Below are 24,604 nucleotides of genomic sequence, written 5' to 3'. Positions count from 1 at the left end.
GTACCCCACAAACAAGAACCAGTAGGCAAAGAATCATACCCAATAAATCACATGTTTCTCTCTCAAATCCAGGACTCAGTATCCCAGGAAGATTCTCATTTGTTCTACCTGGCATACCTGATCACATTGTGAGCAAATGGCTGTTGTTCCATGTCTGCAAGTTCCTCATTGGCTGACTGGGAGCATAGTGGACTTTGAGCTGCTCTCCTTGAACCTTCCATTTGCCCCTATCTTGCATAGATATAAGTGATGGAGGTTGACACGTTTCAGAACAAAATATTATAGCAAGGAAAGGAACATAACCAGATAGCTGAACAAGTTAAGTAGTGAGTCCAGTTTCTAAAAAAGTAAGAATAGTTACAGTTTCTTGAATTTTTAACTTAATCATTTTGGTACTGTATTTATCTCCCCATTTATTTTTTAATGAAATCCTTAATGGAGGTAATATCAAAACTAGTTTGATTGAAGTATGCTTATCTTATTAATATCATTTTCCTGAGATAGATGCTTACAATTTCTTATATTTTTTCCTTTCATAATTGGCTTTATTTAAACCAATTTATCTAAGATATCATTTCAAAATGTAATCAGTATAAACAATTTATAGTCTGTTATGTAAGTGCAAGATTTGTTATTCAAGCATGAACTCTTTCCCCTAGTTTGTCTTTTCAGTAAACCACACCATCAGATCATGATTGCCCACTAGGTACCCCTTTTACTTACTGAAGTGAATAATCACATTTATTCATTGGTCACGAACCCCATCTTTACACTCTTAGAAATAGTTCACCTTTATCAGCCCCACTATATTCTCTGTTTTAGATCCACATATTCACTTCGGGTTGTTTCTTAATGCTCTTATTTGATTGCTGAATCGGCCACCCGGAGCACAAGAAAATAATCTACTTGACTTCTTAAAATTACTTCTTGTAAAAAAACATGTATAAGATCAATATACACGAAGAACTTTAAAATAATATATTAAAAGCATTGGTCTTTGAAGTAGCACCAAATATTGAGTATCTTGGTGAAATAGGTTTGGGTTTTTTTCCTAATAGTTCACAGGAAAAGCACATAGATCCTTTGGCATCCAACATTTTGTTGTGGATGTGTCTAGCAGTTTTGAGTCAGTATCCAAGGTTTTACTTGCAGTTAATTTCAAGGTAGTTTCTCTTGGCTTCCCTGTGCAGTAAGAACTTTTACTCAGATCTTTGCATAATTGGTCAAATTGTCCTGCATAATAACAAGTGCTAATCCTGTCCCTTTTGTACTTTTTGTACTTCCTCCTGTCCCATTGATCCGAAGGGGAGCTCAGGAGTTAACTTGCCTCCTTCATGCCTGCACTACTGAGGGAAGCTTCTCTGATATCCTGCACTGTCCCCATTTTCTCCAGGAGCAAGTGGGGCTGTGTTGAAAGGGAGTAATCCATGGGAAGGTGTCTCCTGGGGTGGGGGTGGGGGAGTCATATCCCTATCCTCATGGGATCAAGGAATGTTTTAAATTTTTTTAGTTTACTCAGCTTTGTTTGATTGTTTGGCTGAGACTGATAGCCTTTAAAGGATATCAACTACTTTTTTAAAGGGTCACATCTTTTTTTGCAAAAGGTCAAATGGAACTTGTAGAAAAATGTATAAATATATGTCATCTACAATGTCCCTCTGGATAATTCCACTCTACCCTCCTGAGGGAATCAGAGTGATAAAGATAAAAGTCGTTATTACAGAAATGAGGGTGACCTGGCTGATCCTTACAAAGTGACCTAGTGACATAAATAATCATGTGATTAACTGCAGAGTCAGTCAATGAAACCCACTATAATCCCTGGAACAAGTAACAACACAAATATCTCGGTATCTGTCTAGCTCTCCATAGTAGATCTAGATACAAATATCCACCTGAAGACACACGTGGCGATGTGGTATTTGTAAGGAGTTAAGAAGGGCAGGACACCCCCACCCCCAACCCGGAGCTGTGCACCGCTGCCAGTGCTACAGGTCTTTTGGGACAAGTGGTGGCTCTGAAAAGAGCCTTTGGGTTTTGGGGTGCTCGGGGCGTGCAGAAGCGGCTCACTTTCTCTGGGTGAACATGGCCATGGCGCCGGCGGCCTGGTACACCACTTTACTGCCGACCTTCCCGGGCAGCAGGAGGCGCACGGCCCTCTGGATGTCCCAGGTGGTGATGGTCGAGCGGTTGGCTTGGCGGGACAGGCGGCCGGCCTCGCTGGCGATGCCATCCAACATGTCATGGACGAAGGAGTCCATGACGCCCGCGGTCTCCTGGGACAGGGAGAGGTCCTGGTGAAACTTCTTCAGCACCCGGGGGAAATAGGTGGCAAAGCTGCCACCACGGCCGGGTCGTCGGTGGCACCTTGGCTTCTCCTGAGTCTGCTGGGTCGTAGAGTCTGTCCCCTTGGTCTCCTGGGGACCAAGGTCCTCCTCAGCAGACATCTCAGAGGTTGGCTCGGTTGACTTGTCCAAGCTCCGCTCTGCCATCCCTCAGGCTGTGAGGAACAATGGCGGCTGCTAAGGGGCCAGGCCTTTAATATTCACGTCAGTGTGTCACGTCACAGGCCGACTGAACATCTGATTGGAGGGTGTGCTCTGCAGGGAGCCTGTCACTAAGGCGTGCGTGCGCTCAGTGTGATTGGATGGGCCTCCTCCTGCTTGGATCACGTGGACCAATCACAGTGGGCACTCAAGGTGATTGGACGCTCCTCCTGGTTGGCATCTGGGCTACAAAGATCACATCAGCCAATCACCATGGGTGCAAAGCTTTTTTTTTTCTTTTTTCTTTTTTTGTGGTCGTGGGGCTTGAACTCAGGGCCTACACTTTGAGCCACTCCACCAGCCCCTTTTCTGTGATGGGTGTTTTCCAGACAGGGTCTCACAAGCTATTTGCCTGGGCTGGCTTTGAACCGCGATCCTCCTGCTCTCTGCCTCCTGAGTAGCTAGGATTACAGGCGTGAGCCACCAGTGCCCAAAGGTAGGAAGATGATCCGGAGAGCAAAAAGTGTTTGGACCACGTCTGTTGACTGTTGCCACACTGTGAGAATTTTGAAAAACCATCATTGAAATTTCTGAAATTATGCAAGTTTCAGTTCTGGCTCCTTGAAAGAGTCTGATGTCAAGTAACCGCATGTATCAACCCAGAGAAATGACTGCACGCACGATGTGACCAATTCTAGTCCAAACCAGAATTGTTGACTTTGGTTGAGCCACCCTGGCTTTAGCGGGAAGTCCCTGCCCGGCCAGTCCAGTGTTCCTGGGAATCAAGACATCTAGTTGTCCAGCTCCTACTTCCAGTTCACATCAAATCCTCAGTTTATGGGGAAAAGAAGAAATTCTAAAACCACAGTGTCCAGCCAAAGAATGCAAACAGAAAGGGGCTGTTTACCTAAGTTAACACTGTATTTTAGGGTCAAGCCTGGTGGGGCGTGTTTATAATCCCAGCACTCCAAATGCTGAGGTAGGAAGATCGCGAGTTGCAGGCAAGCCTGGTCTATATAGCAAGACCATATCTGAAAAACACCTATATTCTTAGCAATATTTAGATGTCAAAACTGCCCTGTATTTAGAATTGGTGACTATACTATGAAACAGTTATATTTTAAAAATCCAGAAATTGTTACATATTAAGTCTCAAAGTAGAATATTGTAGAGAAAAAGGGCAGCATCACTATTGAGACATTTCAAGGATTCCATGATAGCATAAAAAAGTGTCCGTGTGAAGATATTTGTTCAAGTACATTACAGAAATTCAAAGGGCTGACAGACCTCTAAAATTGAGTATAAAGTGTAGTTTAGGTAATGAAGGACAAGGGGCTTTTCTGGGAAATGGCTAAGCATTCAAGCATGTTTTCTGCTAAAATTTTCAAGAAAAGTTTATTCCACTAGTAATAAAATAATGAGCAGTGATAAATGGTCCCTGATGATGATGAGAAAAAGTTCATTTCTATTTATTAAATTATAATATGATGAGAAAGACAGTGAAGAAAATGTAAAAACAGAGTTGTTGAAACTTCCATTTGTAGGTCAGGATGCACAAATCCTACTTGAAATATTAGCAAACAAATCTTACTCTTAATTGTGATGCAGGAAGCAAGGACCATGTCTATACATTCCCTAGATCATATCACTAAATAACCATCCCTGCAACAAGGAAGTGAACAAACAAGCAAGCAGCACACAAGAAAACACACCAGTTTCCCTCACCATGTCCCAACGTGAACACCCAGAAAGGCTCTGCTTGGGTCATCCCGGGTCACCTCCCTACACTTTTGGCCATCGATTATGGCTCAAATGCTGCAAGTCTTTCAATGTGCCAGTGGGGATAGTCATGACCTCTCATGGGATGCTCCCATCCTCTGCATGAGGCATAACTGCCTAATTAAGTCCTACCTTGTTTTCTTTAATCACAAAATAACCATCATCAATATTAAAATTGTCATATGCCATTGTTGTTTTTGATTACCCATGTTCACATTGGATTATCTTTCTTTGATCACTTTCAAAAAATTTCCTAAACCACATTCTTTCCATGTTGCTTGGAGATGAAGTCACTGCTGTATTAACACTCTTATCTTTGTACCTTAAACATGCCTTCATTTTCAGGATGGGTTCTGCAGGAAACTGACTCTCAGGTAGAATTTAGTTTGCAAGACATAAACTCAGGATCAAGGCCTGAGGAAGGCCAGAAGGGGTAAAAGGGGGCTGACATGGGCAGAGGCAGAGTCGCACATCTTTAATGCATGCCCACCCAAAGCCGCCTTTGGCCCCAAGGAATACTTTGAAGGTAGCACAGCCCTCCAGGCTGAACAAGTCAGAACAAGTTAGACTTTGATGTGGTCCATCTGGAAGTGTGCCATCTTGGGGAAGGCAGCTTCTGCTTAATACCTGAAGGTACTGCTAATGGCTGACAACTGTCAGCCGACTGCTTTCCCAGCAGCTGAAGTGATGAGTCTCTCCTTGAAGGGGGTTCTGTGTCTATCAACTTTTTTCTTAAGTGATACTTTGACTGGGAATGCACCTCGTGGGTGATCATCATTTTCTCTCATCCTGTGCTTGTGTCATAAGATAGGTCTGCTGTGACAGCACTTGCTATCCTTGTAGAGTCATCTGCTTTTCTCTCTGCTATTCAGATCTGTGTTGTCCCGGTTCTTTAGCTGTACAATGACATGTCCAGGTATGTTTGATGAATATAGTGAATTATGTCTTTCATTTATTCTGTGAGATAAAGGGCCATCACTTCATTATGTAATTGCTTGGGCAATTCCAGCTTAATTAATTCCCAAATGTAGATTGAGTTAGGTCGCACAAGTTAGTAATGCATTTCCTTATAGTCTAAGGTATTTCCTGTCAAGTAGGTTAATACAGAGAACCATGGTTTCACTTTCAACTGAATTTACTACAAAAGAATTAAAGAAAAATGACACATGTGATTTCAAAGAAAGAAAGGAAAAAAGCTTGCGAACCTGGGAAACAGCTTCCCTGGTTATGAAAGGAAAGTGTGTCTTTAAGGACAAAGCGAGAGACTCAATAATAGAAAGAAAGTTCCCTACTCCATTCCACTTATGCAAATGAGGAATGTAAGTGTGCTTAATCCAGACTGATCATTTTTATGTAAGTGGAGGATACGACCATGTCCATTCCTGATTGGCTGGCTTTAAATATGACTGTGGGTCATGTACTTCATCAGTCAGGGATGGGTAACAAAGTGATACTTTCTGGAGCTATTTATTTTGGCAGTAGAGACAAAAACATTTCTTGCCAAGGGCCACAAAGCTCAATTGGTGGTCCTTCCAGGGACACAGAGTACTGTGTGCCCCCATAATCAGAAAATGGCTATCAGGCAACATTCCAAATTTTAGCTCTAATGAATCACTTGGGGTCCTCCTTGTAGATTCAGCTTCTCTTAAAGTTCACACCATTAAATTTCTGATCAGCTCAAAACTCAAAGGATAATAGCATGTCTGATAGAACAGATATTAGAGTGAGATTCAGCACCATATCTAACCTAAGTCCCTGGATAAGGCACTTTCCATCTGTACAAAGATTGCCTCTGAGAAAGATCTGAATTGCTGCACAGGATAGAATCACTATGGCAGCCTGAGTATCAAAGTATCATAACAAGCATAGTAAGTATGCCTGCTTAAAATATGTTTCCAATGTTACACGATACCATTTAGGTGAAAGTACTGTTTATTGTAACAGAAGTAAATGAAAAATGTCAGCATCACCCCTTTGGCTTGTTTTCCTCGTGGTGTTAGTTATATTTCCACCAGGTCTAGTGAAGTCTGACTGAGGACACAGCCTTCAGTTCCCTGCCCACGTGCTCAGTGATAAGACAATCAAAGACAAGGCCACCCCAGCAGTGGCCTTCAGACAGTAAACACAGAAGCTTTAAACAGACAAAAGACCCACAGACCTTGCACAGTTCTTGATTTTATGTGATTCTTCATTAAAACCAATTTGCCAAGGATGAATAATGGAAACCTGGATAATCATCAGGTCTAGCCAAAGCCACATCATCTTTGCATGTATCCAGTATCTCAGGACCTGACATGTTTTACACTTACTTCTGTGTAGGAAGATCTGGAAAGTAGATGTAGTAACAGTATGGACAGCTGAAGGATCCCATTGAGAGCTGAAAGCCATGAGGAATAGGACTGGCCTGTCATAACACTCAAATAGATACAGGGAAGCATGGCAAGGGCTTGCCTGCTTCACTAAACTCCTTCGAATCCAAATGTGGTCCTGAGTTTCTTGTTGACATTACTCAAAATATGAGGAAAGAAAGGTCACATTTTCAAACTTCATCCTACCTAACTTACCCTCATTCTCATTTTAAGCACAAGTATGAGCCATGATCAAAGAAGGAGAGGGGAGTGATGGGCCAGGAATCAGGGTCGATTCTGTTGTATTAGTCGCTGTATTGGGAACTGGGTTTTCATCCTGCATAGTTAATGTGGCAAGTTTTATTTTGATAGGTAGGAGTGCTAGGAAGTGAGAAAAGTAAAATATCTCAAAACCCAAATATAGTGAGGACAAAACCAATGTGAGGACAGGAGGAATCATTTATATTCTACTAATTGGTTTCCATTGTCCCCTTCGATGGCTGGAGGATGGACTCTGTCCTCTCATAGGACTGGATTCATATCCTTTTCACCATGATTAAAAGTATACACTGTACCCCACAAACAAGAACCAGTAGGCAAAGAATCATACCCAATAAATCACATGTTTCTCTCTCAAATCCAGGACTCAGTATCCCAGGAAGATTCTCATTTGTTCTACCTGGCATACCTGATCACATTGTGAGCAAATGGCTGTTGTTCCATGTCTGCAAGTTCCTCATTGGCTGACTGGGAGCATAGTGGACTTTGAGCTGCTCTCCTTGAACCTTCCATTTGCCCCTATCTTGCATAGATATAAGTGATGGAGGTTGACACGTTTCAGAACAAAATATTATAGCAAGGAAAGGAACATAACCAGATAGCTGAACAAGTTAAGTAGTGAGTCCAGTTTCTAAAAAAGTAAGAATAGTTACAGTTTCTTGAATTTTTAACTTAATCATTTTGGTACTGTATTTATCTCCCCATTTATTTTTTAATGAAATCCTTAATGGAGGTAATATCAAAACTAGTTTGATTGAAGTATGCTTATCTTATTAATATCATTTTCCTGAGATAGATGCTTACAATTTCTTATATTTTTTCCTTTCATAATTGGCTTTATTTAAACCAATTTATCTAAGATATCATTTCAAAATGTAATCAGTATAAACAATTTATAGTCTGTTATGTAAGTGCAAGATTTGTTATTCAAGCATGAACTCTTTCCCCTAGTTTGTCTTTTCAGTAAACCACACCATCAGATCATGATTGCCCACTAGGTACCCCTTTTACTTACTGAAGTGAATAATCACATTTATTCATTGGTCACGAACCCCATCTTTACACTCTTAGAAATAGTTCACCTTTATCAGCCCCACTATATTCTCTGTTTTAGATCCACATATTCACTTCGGGTTGTTTCTTAATGCTCTTATTTGATTGCTGAATCGGCCACCCGGAGCACAAGAAAATAATCTACTTGACTTCTTAAAATTACTTCTTGTAAAAAAACATGTATAAGATCAATATACACGAAGAACTTTAAAATAATATATTAAAAGCATTGGTCTTTGAAGTAGCACCAAATATTGAGTATCTTGGTGAAATAGGTTTGGGTTTTTTTCCTAATAGTTCACAGGAAAAGCACATAGATCCTTTGGCATCCAACATTTTGTTGTGGATGTGTCTAGCAGTTTTGAGTCAGTATCCAAGGTTTTACTTGCAGTTAATTTCAAGGTAGTTTCTCTTGGCTTCCCTGTGCAGTAAGAACTTTTACTCAGATCTTTGCATAATTGGTCAAATTGTCCTGCATAATAACAAGTGCTAATCCTGTCCCTTTTGTACTTTTTGTACTTCCTCCTGTCCCATTGATCCGAAGGGGAGCTCAGGAGTTAACTTGCCTCCTTCATGCCTGCACTACTGAGGGAAGCTTCTCTGATATCCTGCACTGTCCCCATTTTCTCCAGGAGCAAGTGGGGCTGTGTTGAAAGGGAGTAATCCATGGGAAGGTGTCTCCTGGGGTGGGGGTGGGGGAGTCATATCCCTATCCTCATGGGATCAAGGAATGTTTTAAATTTTTTTAGTTTACTCAGCTTTGTTTGATTGTTTGGCTGAGACTGATAGCCTTTAAAGGATATCAACTACTTTTTTAAAGGGTCACATCTTTTTTTGCAAAAGGTCAAATGGAACTTGTAGAAAAATGTATAAATATATGTCATCTACAATGTCCCTCTGGATAATTCCACTCTACCCTCCTGAGGGAATCAGAGTGATAAAGATAAAAGTCGTTATTACAGAAATGAGGGTGACCTGGCTGATCCTTACAAAGTGACCTAGTGACATAAATAATCATGTGATTAACTGCAGAGTCAGTCAATGAAACCCACTATAATCCCTGGAACAAGTAACAACACAAATATCTCGGTATCTGTCTAGCTCTCCATAGTAGATCTAGATACAAATATCCACCTGAAGACACACGTGGCGATGTGGTATTTGTAAGGAGTTAAGAAGGGCAGGACACCCCCACCCCCAACCCGGAGCTGTGCACCGCTGCCAGTGCTACAGGTCTTTTGGGACAAGTGGTGGCTCTGAAAAGAGCCTTTGGGTTTTGGGGTGCTCGGGGCGTGCAGAAGCGGCTCACTTTCTCTGGGTGAACATGGCCATGGCGCCGGCGGCCTGGTACACCACTTTACTGCCGACCTTCCCGGGCAGCAGGAGGCGCACGGCCCTCTGGATGTCCCAGGTGGTGATGGTCGAGCGGTTGGCTTGGCGGGACAGGCGGCCGGCCTCGCTGGCGATGCCATCCAACATGTCATGGACGAAGGAGTCCATGACGCCCGCGGTCTCCTGGGACAGGGAGAGGTCCTGGTGAAACTTCTTCAGCACCCGGGGGAAATAGGTGGCAAAGCTGCCACCACGGCCGGGTCGTCGGTGGCACCTTGGCTTCTCCTGAGTCTGCTGGGTCGTAGAGTCTGTCCCCTTGGTCTCCTGGGGACCAAGGTCCTCCTCAGCAGACATCTCAGAGGTTGGCTCGGTTGACTTGTCCAAGCTCCGCTCTGCCATCCCTCAGGCTGTGAGGAACAATGGCGGCTGCTAAGGGGCCAGGCCTTTAATATTCACGTCAGTGTGTCACGTCACAGGCCGACTGAACATCTGATTGGAGGGTGTGCTCTGCAGGGAGCCTGTCACTAAGGCGTGCGTGCGCTCAGTGTGATTGGATGGGCCTCCTCCTGCTTGGATCACGTGGACCAATCACAGTGGGCACTCAAGGTGATTGGACGCTCCTCCTGGTTGGCATCTGGGCTACAAAGATCACATCAGCCAATCACCATGGGTGCAAAGCTTTTTTTTTTCTTTTTTCTTTTTTTGTGGTCGTGGGGCTTGAACTCAGGGCCTACACTTTGAGCCACTCCACCAGCCCCTTTTCTGTGATGGGTGTTTTCCAGACAGGGTCTCACAAGCTATTTGCCTGGGCTGGCTTTGAACCGCGATCCTCCTGCTCTCTGCCTCCTGAGTAGCTAGGATTACAGGCGTGAGCCACCAGTGCCCAAAGGTAGGAAGATGATCCGGAGAGCAAAAAGTGTTTGGACCACGTCTGTTGACTGTTGCCACACTGTGAGAATTTTGAAAAACCATCATTGAAATTTCTGAAATTATGCAAGTTTCAGTTCTGGCTCCTTGAAAGAGTCTGATGTCAAGTAACCGCATGTATCAACCCAGAGAAATGACTGCACGCACGATGTGACCAATTCTAGTCCAAACCAGAATTGTTGACTTTGGTTGAGCCACCCTGGCTTTAGCGGGAAGTCCCTGCCCGGCCAGTCCAGTGTTCCTGGGAATCAAGACATCTAGTTGTCCAGCTCCTACTTCCAGTTCACATCAAATCCTCAGTTTATGGGGAAAAGAAGAAATTCTAAAACCACAGTGTCCAGCCAAAGAATGCAAACAGAAAGGGGCTGTTTACCTAAGTTAACACTGTATTTTAGGGTCAAGCCTGGTGGGGCGTGTTTATAATCCCAGCACTCCAAATGCTGAGGTAGGAAGATCGCGAGTTGCAGGCAAGCCTGGTCTATATAGCAAGACCATATCTGAAAAACACCTATATTCTTAGCAATATTTAGATGTCAAAACTGCCCTGTATTTAGAATTGGTGACTATACTATGAAACAGTTATATTTTAAAAATCCAGAAATTGTTACATATTAAGTCTCAAAGTAGAATATTGTAGAGAAAAAGGGCAGCATCACTATTGAGACATTTCAAGGATTCCATGATAGCATAAAAAAGTGTCCGTGTGAAGATATTTGTTCAAGTACATTACAGAAATTCAAAGGGCTGACAGACCTCTAAAATTGAGTATAAAGTGTAGTTTAGGTAATGAAGGACAAGGGGCTTTTCTGGGAAATGGCTAAGCATTCAAGCATGTTTTCTGCTAAAATTTTCAAGAAAAGTTTATTCCACTAGTAATAAAATAATGAGCAGTGATAAATGGTCCCTGATGATGATGAGAAAAAGTTCATTTCTATTTATTAAATTATAATATGATGAGAAAGACAGTGAAGAAAATGTAAAAACAGAGTTGTTGAAACTTCCATTTGTAGGTCAGGATGCACAAATCCTACTTGAAATATTAGCAAACAAATCTTACTCTTAATTGTGATGCAGGAAGCAAGGACCATGTCTATACATTCCCTAGATCATATCACTAAATAACCATCCCTGCAACAAGGAAGTGAACAAACAAGCAAGCAGCACACAAGAAAACACACCAGTTTCCCTCACCATGTCCCAACGTGAACACCCAGAAAGGCTCTGCTTGGGTCATCCCGGGTCACCTCCCTACACTTTTGGCCATCGATTATGGCTCAAATGCTGCAAGTCTTTCAATGTGCCAGTGGGGATAGTCATGACCTCTCATGGGATGCTCCCATCCTCTGCATGAGGCATAACTGCCTAATTAAGTCCTACCTTGTTTTCTTTAATCACAAAATAACCATCATCAATATTAAAATTGTCATATGCCATTGTTGTTTTTGATTACCCATGTTCACATTGGATTATCTTTCTTTGATCACTTTCAAAAAATTTCCTAAACCACATTCTTTCCATGTTGCTTGGAGATGAAGTCACTGCTGTATTAACACTCTTATCTTTGTACCTTAAACATGCCTTCATTTTCAGGATGGGTTCTGCAGGAAACTGACTCTCAGGTAGAATTTAGTTTGCAAGACATAAACTCAGGATCAAGGCCTGAGGAAGGCCAGAAGGGGTAAAAGGGGGCTGACATGGGCAGAGGCAGAGTCGCACATCTTTAATGCATGCCCACCCAAAGCCGCCTTTGGCCCCAAGGAATACTTTGAAGGTAGCACAGCCCTCCAGGCTGAACAAGTCAGAACAAGTTAGACTTTGATGTGGTCCATCTGGAAGTGTGCCATCTTGGGGAAGGCAGCTTCTGCTTAATACCTGAAGGTACTGCTAATGGCTGACAACTGTCAGCCGACTGCTTTCCCAGCAGCTGAAGTGATGAGTCTCTCCTTGAAGGGGGTTCTGTGTCTATCAACTTTTTTCTTAAGTGATACTTTGACTGGGAATGCACCTCGTGGGTGATCATCATTTTCTCTCATCCTGTGCTTGTGTCATAAGATAGGTCTGCTGTGACAGCACTTGCTATCCTTGTAGAGTCATCTGCTTTTCTCTCTGCTATTCAGATCTGTGTTGTCCCGGTTCTTTAGCTGTACAATGACATGTCCAGGTATGTTTGATGAATATAGTGAATTATGTCTTTCATTTATTCTGTGAGATAAAGGGCCATCACTTCATTATGTAATTGCTTGGGCAATTCCAGCTTAATTAATTCCCAAATGTAGATTGAGTTAGGTCGCACAAGTTAGTAATGCATTTCCTTATAGTCTAAGGTATTTCCTGTCAAGTAGGTTAATACAGAGAACCATGGTTTCACTTTCAACTGAATTTACTACAAAAGAATTAAAGAAAAATGACACATGTGATTTCAAAGAAAGAAAGGAAAAAAGCTTGCGAACCTGGGAAACAGCTTCCCTGGTTATGAAAGGAAAGTGTGTCTTTAAGGACAAAGCGAGAGACTCAATAATAGAAAGAAAGTTCCCTACTCCATTCCACTTATGCAAATGAGGAATGTAAGTGTGCTTAATCCAGACTGATCATTTTTATGTAAGTGGAGGATACGACCATGTCCATTCCTGATTGGCTGGCTTTAAATATGACTGTGGGTCATGTACTTCATCAGTCAGGGATGGGTAACAAAGTGATACTTTCTGGAGCTATTTATTTTGGCAGTAGAGACAAAAACATTTCTTGCCAAGGGCCACAAAGCTCAATTGGTGGTCCTTCCAGGGACACAGAGTACTGTGTGCCCCCATAATCAGAAAATGGCTATCAGGCAACATTCCAAATTTTAGCTCTAATGAATCACTTGGGGTCCTCCTTGTAGATTCAGCTTCTCTTAAAGTTCACACCATTAAATTTCTGATCAGCTCAAAACTCAAAGGATAATAGCATGTCTGATAGAACAGATATTAGAGTGAGATTCAGCACCATATCTAACCTAAGTCCCTGGATAAGGCACTTTCCATCTGTACAAAGATTGCCTCTGAGAAAGATCTGAATTGCTGCACAGGATAGAATCACTATGGCAGCCTGAGTATCAAAGTATCATAACAAGCATAGTAAGTATGCCTGCTTAAAATATGTTTCCAATGTTACACGATACCATTTAGGTGAAAGTACTGTTTATTGTAACAGAAGTAAATGAAAAATGTCAGCATCACCCCTTTGGCTTGTTTTCCTCGTGGTGTTAGTTATATTTCCACCAGGTCTAGTGAAGTCTGACTGAGGACACAGCCTTCAGTTCCCTGCCCACGTGCTCAGTGATAAGACAATCAAAGACAAGGCCACCCCAGCAGTGGCCTTCAGACAGTAAACACAGAAGCTTTAAACAGACAAAAGACCCACAGACCTTGCACAGTTCTTGATTTTATGTGATTCTTCATTAAAACCAATTTGCCAAGGATGAATAATGGAAACCTGGATAATCATCAGGTCTAGCCAAAGCCACATCATCTTTGCATGTATCCAGTATCTCAGGACCTGACATGTTTTACACTTACTTCTGTGTAGGAAGATCTGGAAAGTAGATGTAGTAACAGTATGGACAGCTGAAGGATCCCATTGAGAGCTGAAAGCCATGAGGAATAGGACTGGCCTGTCATAACACTCAAATAGATACAGGGAAGCATGGCAAGGGCTTGCCTGCTTCACTAAACTCCTTCGAATCCAAATGTGGTCCTGAGTTTCTTGTTGACATTACTCAAAATATGAGGAAAGAAAGGTCACATTTTCAAACTTCATCCTACCTAACTTACCCTCATTCTCATTTTAAGCACAAGTATGAGCCATGATCAAAGAAGGAGAGGGGAGTGATGGGCCAGGAATCAGGGTCGATTCTGTTGTATTAGTCGCTGTATTGGGAACTGGGTTTTCATCCTGCATAGTTAATGTGGCAAGTTTTATTTTGATAGGTAGGAGTGCTAGGAAGTGAGAAAAGTAAAATATCTCAAAACCCAAATATAGTGAGGACAAAACCAATGTGAGGACAGGAGGAATCATTTATATTCTACTAATTGGTTTCCATTGTCCCCTTCGATGGCTGGAGGATGGACTCTGTCCTCTCATAGGACTGGATTCATATCCTTTTCACCATGATTAAAAGTATACACTGTACCCCACAAACAAGAACCAGTAGGCAAAGAATCATACCCAATAAATCACATGTTTCTCTCTCAAATCCAGGACTCAGTATCCCAGGAAGATTCTCATTTGTTCTACCTGGCATACCTGATCACATTGTGAGCAAATGGCTGTTGTTCCATGTCTGCAAGTTCCTCATTGGCTGACTGGGAGCATAGTGGACTTTGAGCTGCTCTCCTTGAACCTTCCATTTGCCCCTATCTTGCATAGATATAAGTGATGGAGGTTGACACGTTTCAGAACAAAATATTATAGCAAGGAAAGGAACATAACCAGATAGCTGAACAAGTTAAGTAGTGAGTCCAGTTTCTAAAAAAGTAAGAATAGTTACAGTTTCTTGAATTTTTAACTTAATCATTTTGGTACTGTATTTATCTCCCCATTTATTTTTTAATGAAATCCTTAATGGAGGTAATATCAAAACTAGTTTGATTGAAGTATGCTTATCTTATTAATATCATTTTCCTGAGATAGATGCTTACAATTTCTTATATTTTTTCCTTTCATAATTGGCTTTATTTAAACCAATTTATCTAAGATATCATTTCAAAATGTAATCAGTATAAACAATTTATAGTCTGTTATGTAAGTGCAAGATTTGTTATTCAAGCATGAACTCTTTCCCCTAGTTTGTCTTTTCAGTAAACCACACCATCAGATCATGATTGCCCACTAGGTACCCCTTTTACTTACTGAAGTGAATAATCACATTTATTCATTGGTCACGAACCCCATCTTTACACTCTTAGAAATAGTTCACCTTTATCAGCCCCACTATATTCTCTGTTTTAGATCCACATATTCACTTCGGGTTGTTTCTTAATGCTCTTATTTGATTGCTGAATCGGCCACCCGGAGCACAAGAAAATAATCTACTTGACTTCTTAAAATTACTTCTTGTAAAAAAACATGTATAAGATCAATATACACGAAGAACTTTAAAATAATATATTAAAAGCATTGGTCTTTGAAGTAGCACCAAATATTGAGTATCTTGGTGAAATAGGTTTGGGTTTTTTTCCTAATAGTTCACAGGAAAAGCACATAGATCCTTTGGCATCCAACATTTTGTTGTGGATGTGTCTAGCAGTTTTGAGTCAGTATCCAAGGTTTTACTTGCAGTTAATTTCAAGGTAGTTTCTCTTGGCTTCCCTGTGCAGTAAGAACTTTTACTCAGATCTTTGCATAATTGGTCAAATTGTCCTGCATAATAACAAGTGCTAATCCTGTCCCTTTTGTACTTTTTGTACTTCCTCCTGTCCCATTGATCCGAAGGGGAGCTCAGGAGTTAACTTGCCTCCTTCATGCCTGCACTACTGAGGGAAGCTTCTCTGATATCCTGCACTGTCCCCATTTTCTCCAGGAGCAAGTGGGGCTGTGTTGAAAGGGAGTAATCCATGGGAAGGTGTCTCCTGGGGTGGGGGTGGGGGAGTCATATCCCTATCCTCATGGGATCAAGGAATGTTTTAAATTTTTTTAGTTTACTCAGCTTTGTTTGATTGTTTGGCTGAGACTGATAGCCTTTAAAGGATATCAACTACTTTTTTAAAGGGTCACATCTTTTTTTGCAAAAGGTCAAATGGAACTTGTAGAAAAATGTATAAATATATGTCATCTACAATGTCCCTCTGGATAATTCCACTCTACCCTCCTGAGGGAATCAGAGTGATAAAGATAAAAGTCGTTATTACAGAAATGAGGGTGACCTGGCTGATCCTTACAAAGTGACCTAGTGACATAAATAATCATGTGATTAACTGCAGAGTCAGTCAATGAAACCCACTATAATCCCTGGAACAAGTAACAACACAAATATCTCGGTATCTGTCTAGCTCTCCATAGTAGATCTAGATACAAATATCCACCTGAAGACACACGTGGCGATGTGGTATTTGTAAGGAGTTAAGAAGGGCAGGACACCCCCACCCCCAACCCGGAGCTGTGCACCGCTGCCAGTGCTACAGGTCTTTTGGGACAAGTGGTGGCTCTGAAAAGAGCCTTTGGGTTTTGGGGTGCTCGGGGCGTGCAGAAGCGGCTCACTTTCTCTGGGTGAACATGGCCATGGCGCCGGCGGCCTGGTACACCACTTTACTGCCGACCTTCCCGGGCAGCAGGAGGCGCACGGCCCTCTGGATGTCCCAGGTGGTGATGGTCGAGCGGTTGGCTTGGCGGGACAGGCGGCCGGCCTCGCTGGCGATGCCATCCAACATGTCATGGACGAAGGAGTCCATGACGCCCGCGGTCTCCTGGGACAGGGAGAGGTCCTGGTGAAACGTCTTCAGCACCCGGGGGAAATAGGTGGCAAAGCTGCCACCACGGCCGGGTCGTCGGTGGCACCTTGGCTTCTCCTGAGTCTGCTGGGTCGTAGAGTCTGTCCCCTTGGTCTCCTGGGGACCAAGGTCCTCCTCAGCAGACATCTCAGAGGTTGGCTCGGTTGACTTGTCCAAGCTCCGCTCTGCCATCCCTCAGGCTGTGAGGAACAATGGCGGCTGCTAAGGGGCCAGGCCTTTAATATTCACGTCAGTGTGTCACGTCACAGGCCGACTGAACATCTGATTGGAGGGTGTGCTCTGCAGGGAGCCTGTCACTAAGGCGTGCGTGCGCTCAGTGTGATTGGATGGGCCTCCTCCTGCTTGGATCACGTGGACCAATCACAGTGGGCACTCAAGGTGATTGGACGCTCCTCCTGGTTGGCATCTGGGCTACAAAGATCACATCAGCCAATCACCATGGGTGCAAAGCTTTTTTTTTTCTTTTTTCTTTTTTTGTGGTCGTGGGGCTTGAACTCAGGGCCTACACTTTGAGCCACTCCACCAGCCCCTTTTCTGTGATGGGTGTTTTCCAGACAGGGTCTCACAAGCTATTTGCCTGGGCTGGCTTTGAACCGCGATCCTCCTGCTCTCTGCCTCCTGAGTAGCTAGGATTACAGGCGTGAGCCACCAGTGCCCAAAGGTAGGAAGATGATCCGGAGAGCAAAAAGTGTTTGGACCACGTCTGTTGACTGTTGCCACACTGTGAGAATTTTGAAAAACCATCATTGAAATTTCTGAAATTATGCAAGTTTCAGTTCTGGCTCCTTGAAAGAGTCTGATGTCAAGTAACCGCATGTATCAACCCAGAGAAATGACTGCACGCACGATGTGACCAATTCTAGTCCAAACCAGAATTGTTGACTTTGGTTGAGCCACCCTGGCTTTAGCGGGAAGTCCCTGCCCGGCCAGTCCAGTGTTCCTGGGAATCAAGACATCTAGTTGTCCAGCTCCTACTTCCAGTTCACATCAAATCCTCAGTTTATGGGGAAAAGAAGAAATTCTAAAACCACAGTGTCCAGCCAAAGAATGCAAACAGAAAGGGGCTGTTTACCTAAGTTAACACTGTATTTTAGGGTCAAGCCTGGTGGGGCGTGTTTATAATCCCAGCACTCCAAATGCTGAGGTAGGAAGATCGCGAGTTGCAGGCAAGCCTGGTCTATATAGCAAGACCATATCTGAAAAACACCTATATTCTTAGCAATATTTAGATGTCAAAACTGCCCTGTATTTAGAATTGGTGACTATACTATGAAACAGTTATATTTTAAAAATCCAGAAATTGTTACATATTAAGTCTCAAAGTAGAATATTGTAGAGAAAAAGGGCAGCATCACTATTGAGACATTTCAAGGATTCCATGATAGCATAAAAAAGTGTCCGTGTGAAGATATTTGTTCAAGTACATTACAGAAATTCAAAGGGCTGACAGACCTCTAAAATTGAGTATAAAGTGTAGTTTAGGTAATGAAGGACAAGGGGCTTTTCTGGGAAATGGCTAAGCATTCAAGCATGTTTTCTGCTAAAATTTTCAAGAAAAGTTTATTCCACTAGTAATAAAATAATGAGCAGTGATAAATGGTCCCTGATGATGATGAGAAAAAGTTCATTTCTATTTATTAAATTATAATATGATGAGAAAGACAGTGAAGAAAATGTAAAAACAGAGTTGTTGAAACTTCCATTTGTAGGTCAGGATGCACAAATCCTACTTGAAATATTAGCAAACAAATCTTACTCTTAATTGTGATGCAGGAAGCAAGGACCATGTCTATACATTCCCTAGATCATATCACTAAATAACCATCCCTGCAACAAGGAAGTGAACAAACAAGCAAGCAGCACACAAGAAAACACACCAGTTTCCCTCACCATGTCCCAACGTGAACACCCAGAAAGGCTCTGCTTGGGTCATCCCGGGTCACCTCCCTACACTTTTGGCCATCGATTATGGCTCAAATGCTGCAAGTCTTTCAATGTGCCAGTGGGGATAGTCATGACCTCTCATGGGATGCTCCCATCCTCTGCATGAGGCATAACTGCCTAATTAAGTCCTACCTTGTTTTCTTTAATCACAAAATAACCATCATCAATATTAAAATTGTCATATGCCATTGTTGTTTTTGATTACCCATGTTCACATTGGATTATCTTTCTTTGATCACTTTCAAAAAATTTCCTAAACCACATTCTTTCCATGTTGCTTGGAGATGAAGTCACTGCTGTATTAACACTCTTATCTTTGTACCTTAAACATGCCTTCATTTTCAGGATGGGTTCTGCAGGAAACTGACTCTCAGGTAGAATTTAGTTTGCAAGACATAAACTCAGGATCAAGGCCTGAGGAAGGCCAGAAGGGGTAAAAGGGGGCTGACATGGGCAGAGGCAGAGTCGCACATCTTTAATGCATGCCCACCCAAAGCCGCCTTTGGCCCCAAGGAATACTTTGAAGGTAGCACAGCCCTCCAGGCTGAACAAGTCAGAACAAGTTAGACTTTGATGTGGTCCATCTGGAAGTGTGCCATCTTGGGGAAGGCAGCTTCTGCTTAATACCTGAAGGTACTGCTAATGGCTGACAACTGTCAGCCGACTGCTTTCCCAGCAGCTGAAGTGATGAGTCTCTCCTTGAAGGGGGTTCTGTGTCTATCAACTTTTTTCTTAAGTGATACTTTGACTGGGAATGCACCTCGTGGGTGATCATCATTTTCTCTCATCCTGTGCTTGTGTCATAAGATAGGTCTGCTGTGACAGCACTTGCTATCCTTGTAGAGTCATCTGCTTTTCTCTCTGCTATTCAGATCTGTGTTGTCCCGGTTCTTTAGCTGTACAATGACATGTCCAGGTATGTTTGATGAATATAGTGAATTATGTCTTTCATTTATTCTGTGAGATAAAGGGCCATCACTTCATTATGTAATTGCTTGGGCAATTCCAGCTTAATTAATTCCCAAATGTAGATTGAGTTAGGTCGCACAAGTTAGTAATGCATTTCCTTATAGTCTAAGGTATTTCCTGTCAAGTAGGTTAATACAGAGAACCATGGTTTCACTTTCAACTGAATTTACTACAAAAGAATTAAAGAAAAATGACACATGTGATTTCAAAGAAAGAAAGGAAAAAAGCTTGCGAACCTGGGAAACAGCTTCCCTGGTTATGAAAGGAAAGTGTGTCTTTAAGGACAAAGCGAGAGACTCAATAATAGAAAGAAAGTTCCCTACTCCATTCCACTTATGCAAATGAGGAATGTAAGTGTGCTTAATCCAGACTGATCATTTTTATGTAAGTGGAGGATACGACCATGTCCATTCCTGATTGGCTGGCTTTAAATATGACTGTGGGTCATGTACTTCATCAGTCAGGGATGGGTAACAAAGTGATACTTTCTGGAGCTATTTATTTTGGCAGTAGAGACAAAAACATTTCTTGCCAAGGGCCACAAAGCTCAATTGGTGGTCCTTCCAGGGACACAGAGTACTGTGTGCCCCCATAATCAGAAAATGGCTATCAGGCAACATTCCAAATTTTAGCTCTAATGAATCACTTGGGGTCCTCCTTGTAGATTCAGCTTCTCTTAAAGTTCACACCATTAAATTTCTGATCAGCTCAAAACTCAAAGGATAATAGCATGTCTGATAGAACAGATATTAGAGTGAGATTCAGCACCATATCTAACCTAAGTCCCTGGATAAGGCACTTTCCATCTGTACAAAGATTGCCTCTGAGAAAGATCTGAATTGCTGCACAGGATAGAATCACTATGGCAGCCTGAGTATCAAAGTATCATAACAAGCATAGTAAGTATGCCTGCTTAAAATATGTTTCCAATGTTACACGATACCATTTAGGTGAAAGTACTGTTTATTGTAACAGAAGTAAATGAAAAATGTCAGCATCACCCCTTTGGCTTGTTTTCCTCGTGGTGTTAGTTATATTTCCACCAGGTCTAGTGAAGTCTGACTGAGGACACAGCCTTCAGTTCCCTGCCCACGTGCTCAGTGATAAGACAATCAAAGACAAGGCCACCCCAGCAGTGGCCTTCAGACAGTAAACACAGAAGCTTTAAACAGACAAAAGACCCACAGACCTTGCACAGTTCTTGATTTTATGTGATTCTTCATTAAAACCAATTTGCCAAGGATGAATAATGGAAACCTGGATAATCATCAGGTCTAGCCAAAGCCACATCATCTTTGCATGTATCCAGTATCTCAGGACCTGACATGTTTTACACTTACTTCTGTGTAGGAAGATCTGGAAAGTAGATGTAGTAACAGTATGGACAGCTGAAGGATCCCATTGAGAGCTGAAAGCCATGAGGAATAGGACTGGCCTGTCATAACACTCAAATAGATACAGGGAAGCATGGCAAGGGCTTGCCTGCTTCACTAAACTCCTTCGAATCCAAATGTGGTCCTGAGTTTCTTGTTGACATTACTCAAAATATGAGGAAAGAAAGGTCACATTTTCAAACTTCATCCTACCTAACTTACCCTCATTCTCATTTTAAGCACAAGTATGAGCCATGATCAAAGAAGGAGAGGGGAGTGATGGGCCAGGAATCAGGGTCGATTCTGTTGTATTAGTCGCTGTATTGGGAACTGGGTTTTCATCCTGCATAGTTAATGTGGCAAGTTTTATTTTGATAGGTAGGAGTGCTAGGAAGTGAGAAAAGTAAAATATCTCAAAACCCAAATATAGTGAGGACAAAACCAATGTGAGGACAGGAGGAATCATTTATATTCTACTAATTGGTTTCCATTGTCCCCTTCGATGGCTGGAGGATGGACTCTGTCCTCTCATAGGACTGGATTCATATCCTTTTCACCATGATTAAAAGTATACACTGTACCCCACAAACAAGAACCAGTAGGCAAAGAATCATACCCAATAAATCACATGTTTCTCTCTCAAATCCAGGACTCAGTATCCCAGGAAGATTCTCATTTGTTCTACCTGGCATACCTGATCACATTGTGAGCAAATGGCTGTTGTTCCATGTCTGCAAGTTCCTCATTGGCTGACTGGGAGCATAGTGGACTTTGAGCTGCTCTCCTTGAACCTTCCATTTGCCCCTATCTTGCATAGATATAAGTGATGGAGGTTGACACGTTTCAGAACAAAATATTATAGCAAGGAAAGGAACATAACCAGATAGCTGAACAAGTTAAGTAGTGAGTCCAGTTTCTAAAAAAGTAAGAATAGTTACAGTTTCTTGAATTTTTAACTTAATCATTTTGGTACTGTATTTATCTCCCCATTTATTTTTTAATGAAATCCTTAATGGAGGTAATATCAAAACTAGTTTGATTGAAGTATGCTTATCTTATTAATATCATTTTCCTGAGATAGATGCTTACAATTTCTTATATTTTTTCCTTTCATAATTGGCTTTATTTAAACCAATTTATCTAAGATATCATTTCAAAATGTAATCAGTATAAACAATTTATAGTCTGTTATGTAAGTGCAAGATTTGTTATTCAAGCATGAACTCTTTCCCCTAGTTTGTCTTTTCAGTAAACCACACCATCAGATCATGATTGCCCACTAGGTACCCCTTTTACTTACTGAAGTGAATAATCACATTTATTCATTGGTCACGAACCCCATCTTTACACTCTTAGAAATAGTTCACCTTTATCAGCCCCACTATATTCTCTGTTTTAGATCCACATATTCACTTCGGGTTGTTTCTTAATGCTCTTATTTGATTGCTGAATCGGCCACCCGGAGCACAAGAAAATAATCTACTTGACTTCTTAAAATTACTTCTTGTAAAAAAACATGTATAAGATCAATATACACGAAGAACTTTAAAATAATATATTAAAAGCATTGGTCTTTGAAGTAGCACCAAATATTGAGTATCTTGGTGAAATAGGTTTGGGTTTTTTTCCTAATAGTTCACAGGAAAAGCACATAGATCCTTTGGCATCCAACATTTTGTTGTGGATGTGTCTAGCAGTTTTGAGTCAGTATCCAAGGTTTTACTTGCAGTTAATTTCAAGGTAGTTTCTCTTGGCTTCCCTGTGCAGTAAGAACTTTTACTCAGATCTTTGCATAATTGGTCAAATTGTCCTGCATAATAACAAGTGCTAATCCTGTCCCTTTTGTACTTTTTGTACTTCCTCCTGTCCCATTGATCCGAAGGGGAGCTCAGGAGTTAACTTGCCTCCTTCATGCCTGCACTACTGAGGGAAGCTTCTCTGATATCCTGCACTGTCCCCATTTTCTCCAGGAGCAAGTGGGGCTGTGTTGAAAGGGAGTAATCCATGGGAAGGTGTCTCCTGGGGTGGGGGTGGGGGAGTCATATCCCTATCCTCATGGGATCAAGGAATGTTTTAAATTTTTTTAGTTTACTCAGCTTTGTTTGATTGTTTGGCTGAGACTGATAGCCTTTAAAGGATATCAACTACTTTTTTAAAGGGTCACATCTTTTTTTGCAAAAGGTCAAATGGAACTTGTAGAAAAATGTATAAATATATGTCATCTACAATGTCCCTCTGGATAATTCCACTCTACCCTCCTGAGGGAATCAGAGTGATAAAGATAAAAGTCGTTATTACAGAAATGAGGGTGACCTGGCTGATCCTTACAAAGTGACCTAGTGACATAAATAATCATGTGATTAACTGCAGAGTCAGTCAATGAAACCCACTATAATCCCTGGAACAAGTAACAACACAAATATCTCGGTATCTGTCTAGCTCTCCATAGTAGATCTAGATACAAATATCCACCTGAAGACACACGTGGCGATGTGGTATTTGTAAGGAGTTAAGAAGGGCAGGACACCCCCACCCCCAACCCGGAGCTGTGCACCGCTGCCAGTGCTACAGGTCTTTTGGGACAAGTGGTGGCTCTGAAAAGAGCCTTTGGGTTTTGGGGTGCTCGGGGCGTGCAGAAGCGGCTCACTTTCTCTGGGTGAACATGGCCATGGCGCCGGCGGCCTGGTACACCACTTTACTGCCGACCTTCCCGGGCAGCAGGAGGCGCACGGCCCTCTGGATGTCCCAGGTGGTGATGGTCGAGCGGTTGGCTTGGCGGGACAGGCGGCCGGCCTCGCTGGCGATGCCATCCAACATGTCATGGACGAAGGAGTCCATGACGCCCGCGGTCTCCTGGGACAGGGAGAGGTCCTGGTGAAACGTCTTCAGCACCCGGGGGAAATAGGTGGCAAAGCTGCCACCACGGCCGGGTCGTCGGTGGCACCTTGGCTTCTCCTGAGTCTGCTGGGTCGTAGAGTCTGTCCCCTTGGTCTCCTGGGGACCAAGGTCCTCCTCAGCAGACATCTCAGAGGTTGGCTCGGTTGACTTGTCCAAGCTCCGCTCTGCCATCCCTCAGGCTGTGAGGAACAATGGCGGCTGCTAAGGGGCCAGGCCTTTAATATTCACGTCAGTGTGTCACGTCACAGGCCGACTGAACATCTGATTGGAGGGTGTGCTCTGCAGGGAGCCTGTCACTAAGGCGTGCGTGCGCTCAGTGTGATTGGATGGGCCTCCTCCTGCTTGGATCACGTGGACCAATCACAGTGGGCACTCAAGGTGATTGGACGCTCCTCCTGGTTGGCATCTGGGCTACAAAGATCACATCAGCCAATCACCATGGGTGCAAAGCTTTTTTTTTTCTTTTTTCTTTTTTTTGTCGTGGGGCTTGAACTCAGGGCCTACACTTTGAGCCACTCCACCAGCCCCTTTTCTGTGATGGGTGTTTTCCAGACAGGGTCTCACAAGCTATTTGCCTGGGCTGGCTTTGAACCGCGATCCTCCTGCTCTCTGCCTCCTGAGTAGCTAGGATTACAGGCGTGAGCCACCAGTGCCCAAAGGTAGGAAGATGATCCGGAGAGCAAAAAGTGTTTGACCACGTCTGTTGACTGTTGCCACACTGTGAGAATTTT

The 24,604-nt window shown here is 42.6% G+C and overlaps 4 protein-coding genes across 4 annotated transcripts; all 4 read right to left on the bottom strand.

Moving 5' to 3' along the window:
• Window positions 1–2,066: 2,066 nt before the first annotated feature.
• Window positions 2,067–2,492, bottom strand: LOC141420567 (histone H2B type W-T-like). The gene has a single exon (XM_074064649.1). It carries the CDS (start codon window positions 2,490–2,492, stop codon window positions 2,067–2,069), a length of 426 nt encoding a protein of 141 aa, XP_073920750.1.
• A 6,758-nt stretch (window positions 2,493–9,250) lies between these two features.
• Window positions 9,251–9,676, bottom strand: LOC141420566 (histone H2B type W-T-like). The gene has a single exon (XM_074064648.1). It carries the CDS (start codon window positions 9,674–9,676, stop codon window positions 9,251–9,253), a length of 426 nt encoding a protein of 141 aa, XP_073920749.1.
• Window positions 9,677–16,434: 6,758 nt separating this feature from the next.
• On the bottom strand, window positions 16,435–16,860 carry LOC109697910 (histone H2B type W-T-like). The gene has a single exon (XM_020181809.2). The coding sequence runs from the start codon at window positions 16,858–16,860 to the stop codon at window positions 16,435–16,437; it is 426 nt and encodes a 141-aa protein (XP_020037398.2).
• Window positions 16,861–23,592: 6,732 nt separating this feature from the next.
• On the bottom strand, window positions 23,593–24,044 carry LOC141420565 (histone H2B type W-T-like). Its single transcript, XM_074064647.1, has one exon. It carries the CDS (start codon window positions 24,042–24,044, stop codon window positions 23,619–23,621), a length of 426 nt encoding a protein of 141 aa, XP_073920748.1. The 3' UTR covers window positions 23,593–23,618.
• Window positions 24,045–24,604: the final 560 nt, after the last annotated feature.

The sequence above is a fragment of the Castor canadensis genome, unplaced genomic scaffold, assembly GCF_047511655.1.
Source record: "Castor canadensis unplaced genomic scaffold, mCasCan1.hap1v2 HAP1_SCAFFOLD_1012, whole genome shotgun sequence".
Classification (NCBI taxonomy): domain Eukaryota; kingdom Metazoa; phylum Chordata; class Mammalia; order Rodentia; family Castoridae; genus Castor; species Castor canadensis.
This window is presented reverse-complemented; position numbering and strand designations above follow the sequence as displayed.

Bases quoted from the DNA above. Each gene is read 5' to 3' on its own strand.
- LOC141420567 (XM_074064649.1), bottom strand. From the start codon at position 2,492: ATGGCAGAGCGGAGCTTGGACAAGTCAACCGAGCCAACCTCTGAGATG.
- LOC141420566 (XM_074064648.1), bottom strand. From the start codon at position 9,676: ATGGCAGAGCGGAGCTTGGACAAGTCAACCGAGCCAACCTCTGAGATG.
- LOC109697910 (XM_020181809.2), bottom strand. From the start codon at position 16,860: ATGGCAGAGCGGAGCTTGGACAAGTCAACCGAGCCAACCTCTGAGATG.
- LOC141420565 (XM_074064647.1), bottom strand. From the start codon at position 24,044: ATGGCAGAGCGGAGCTTGGACAAGTCAACCGAGCCAACCTCTGAGATG.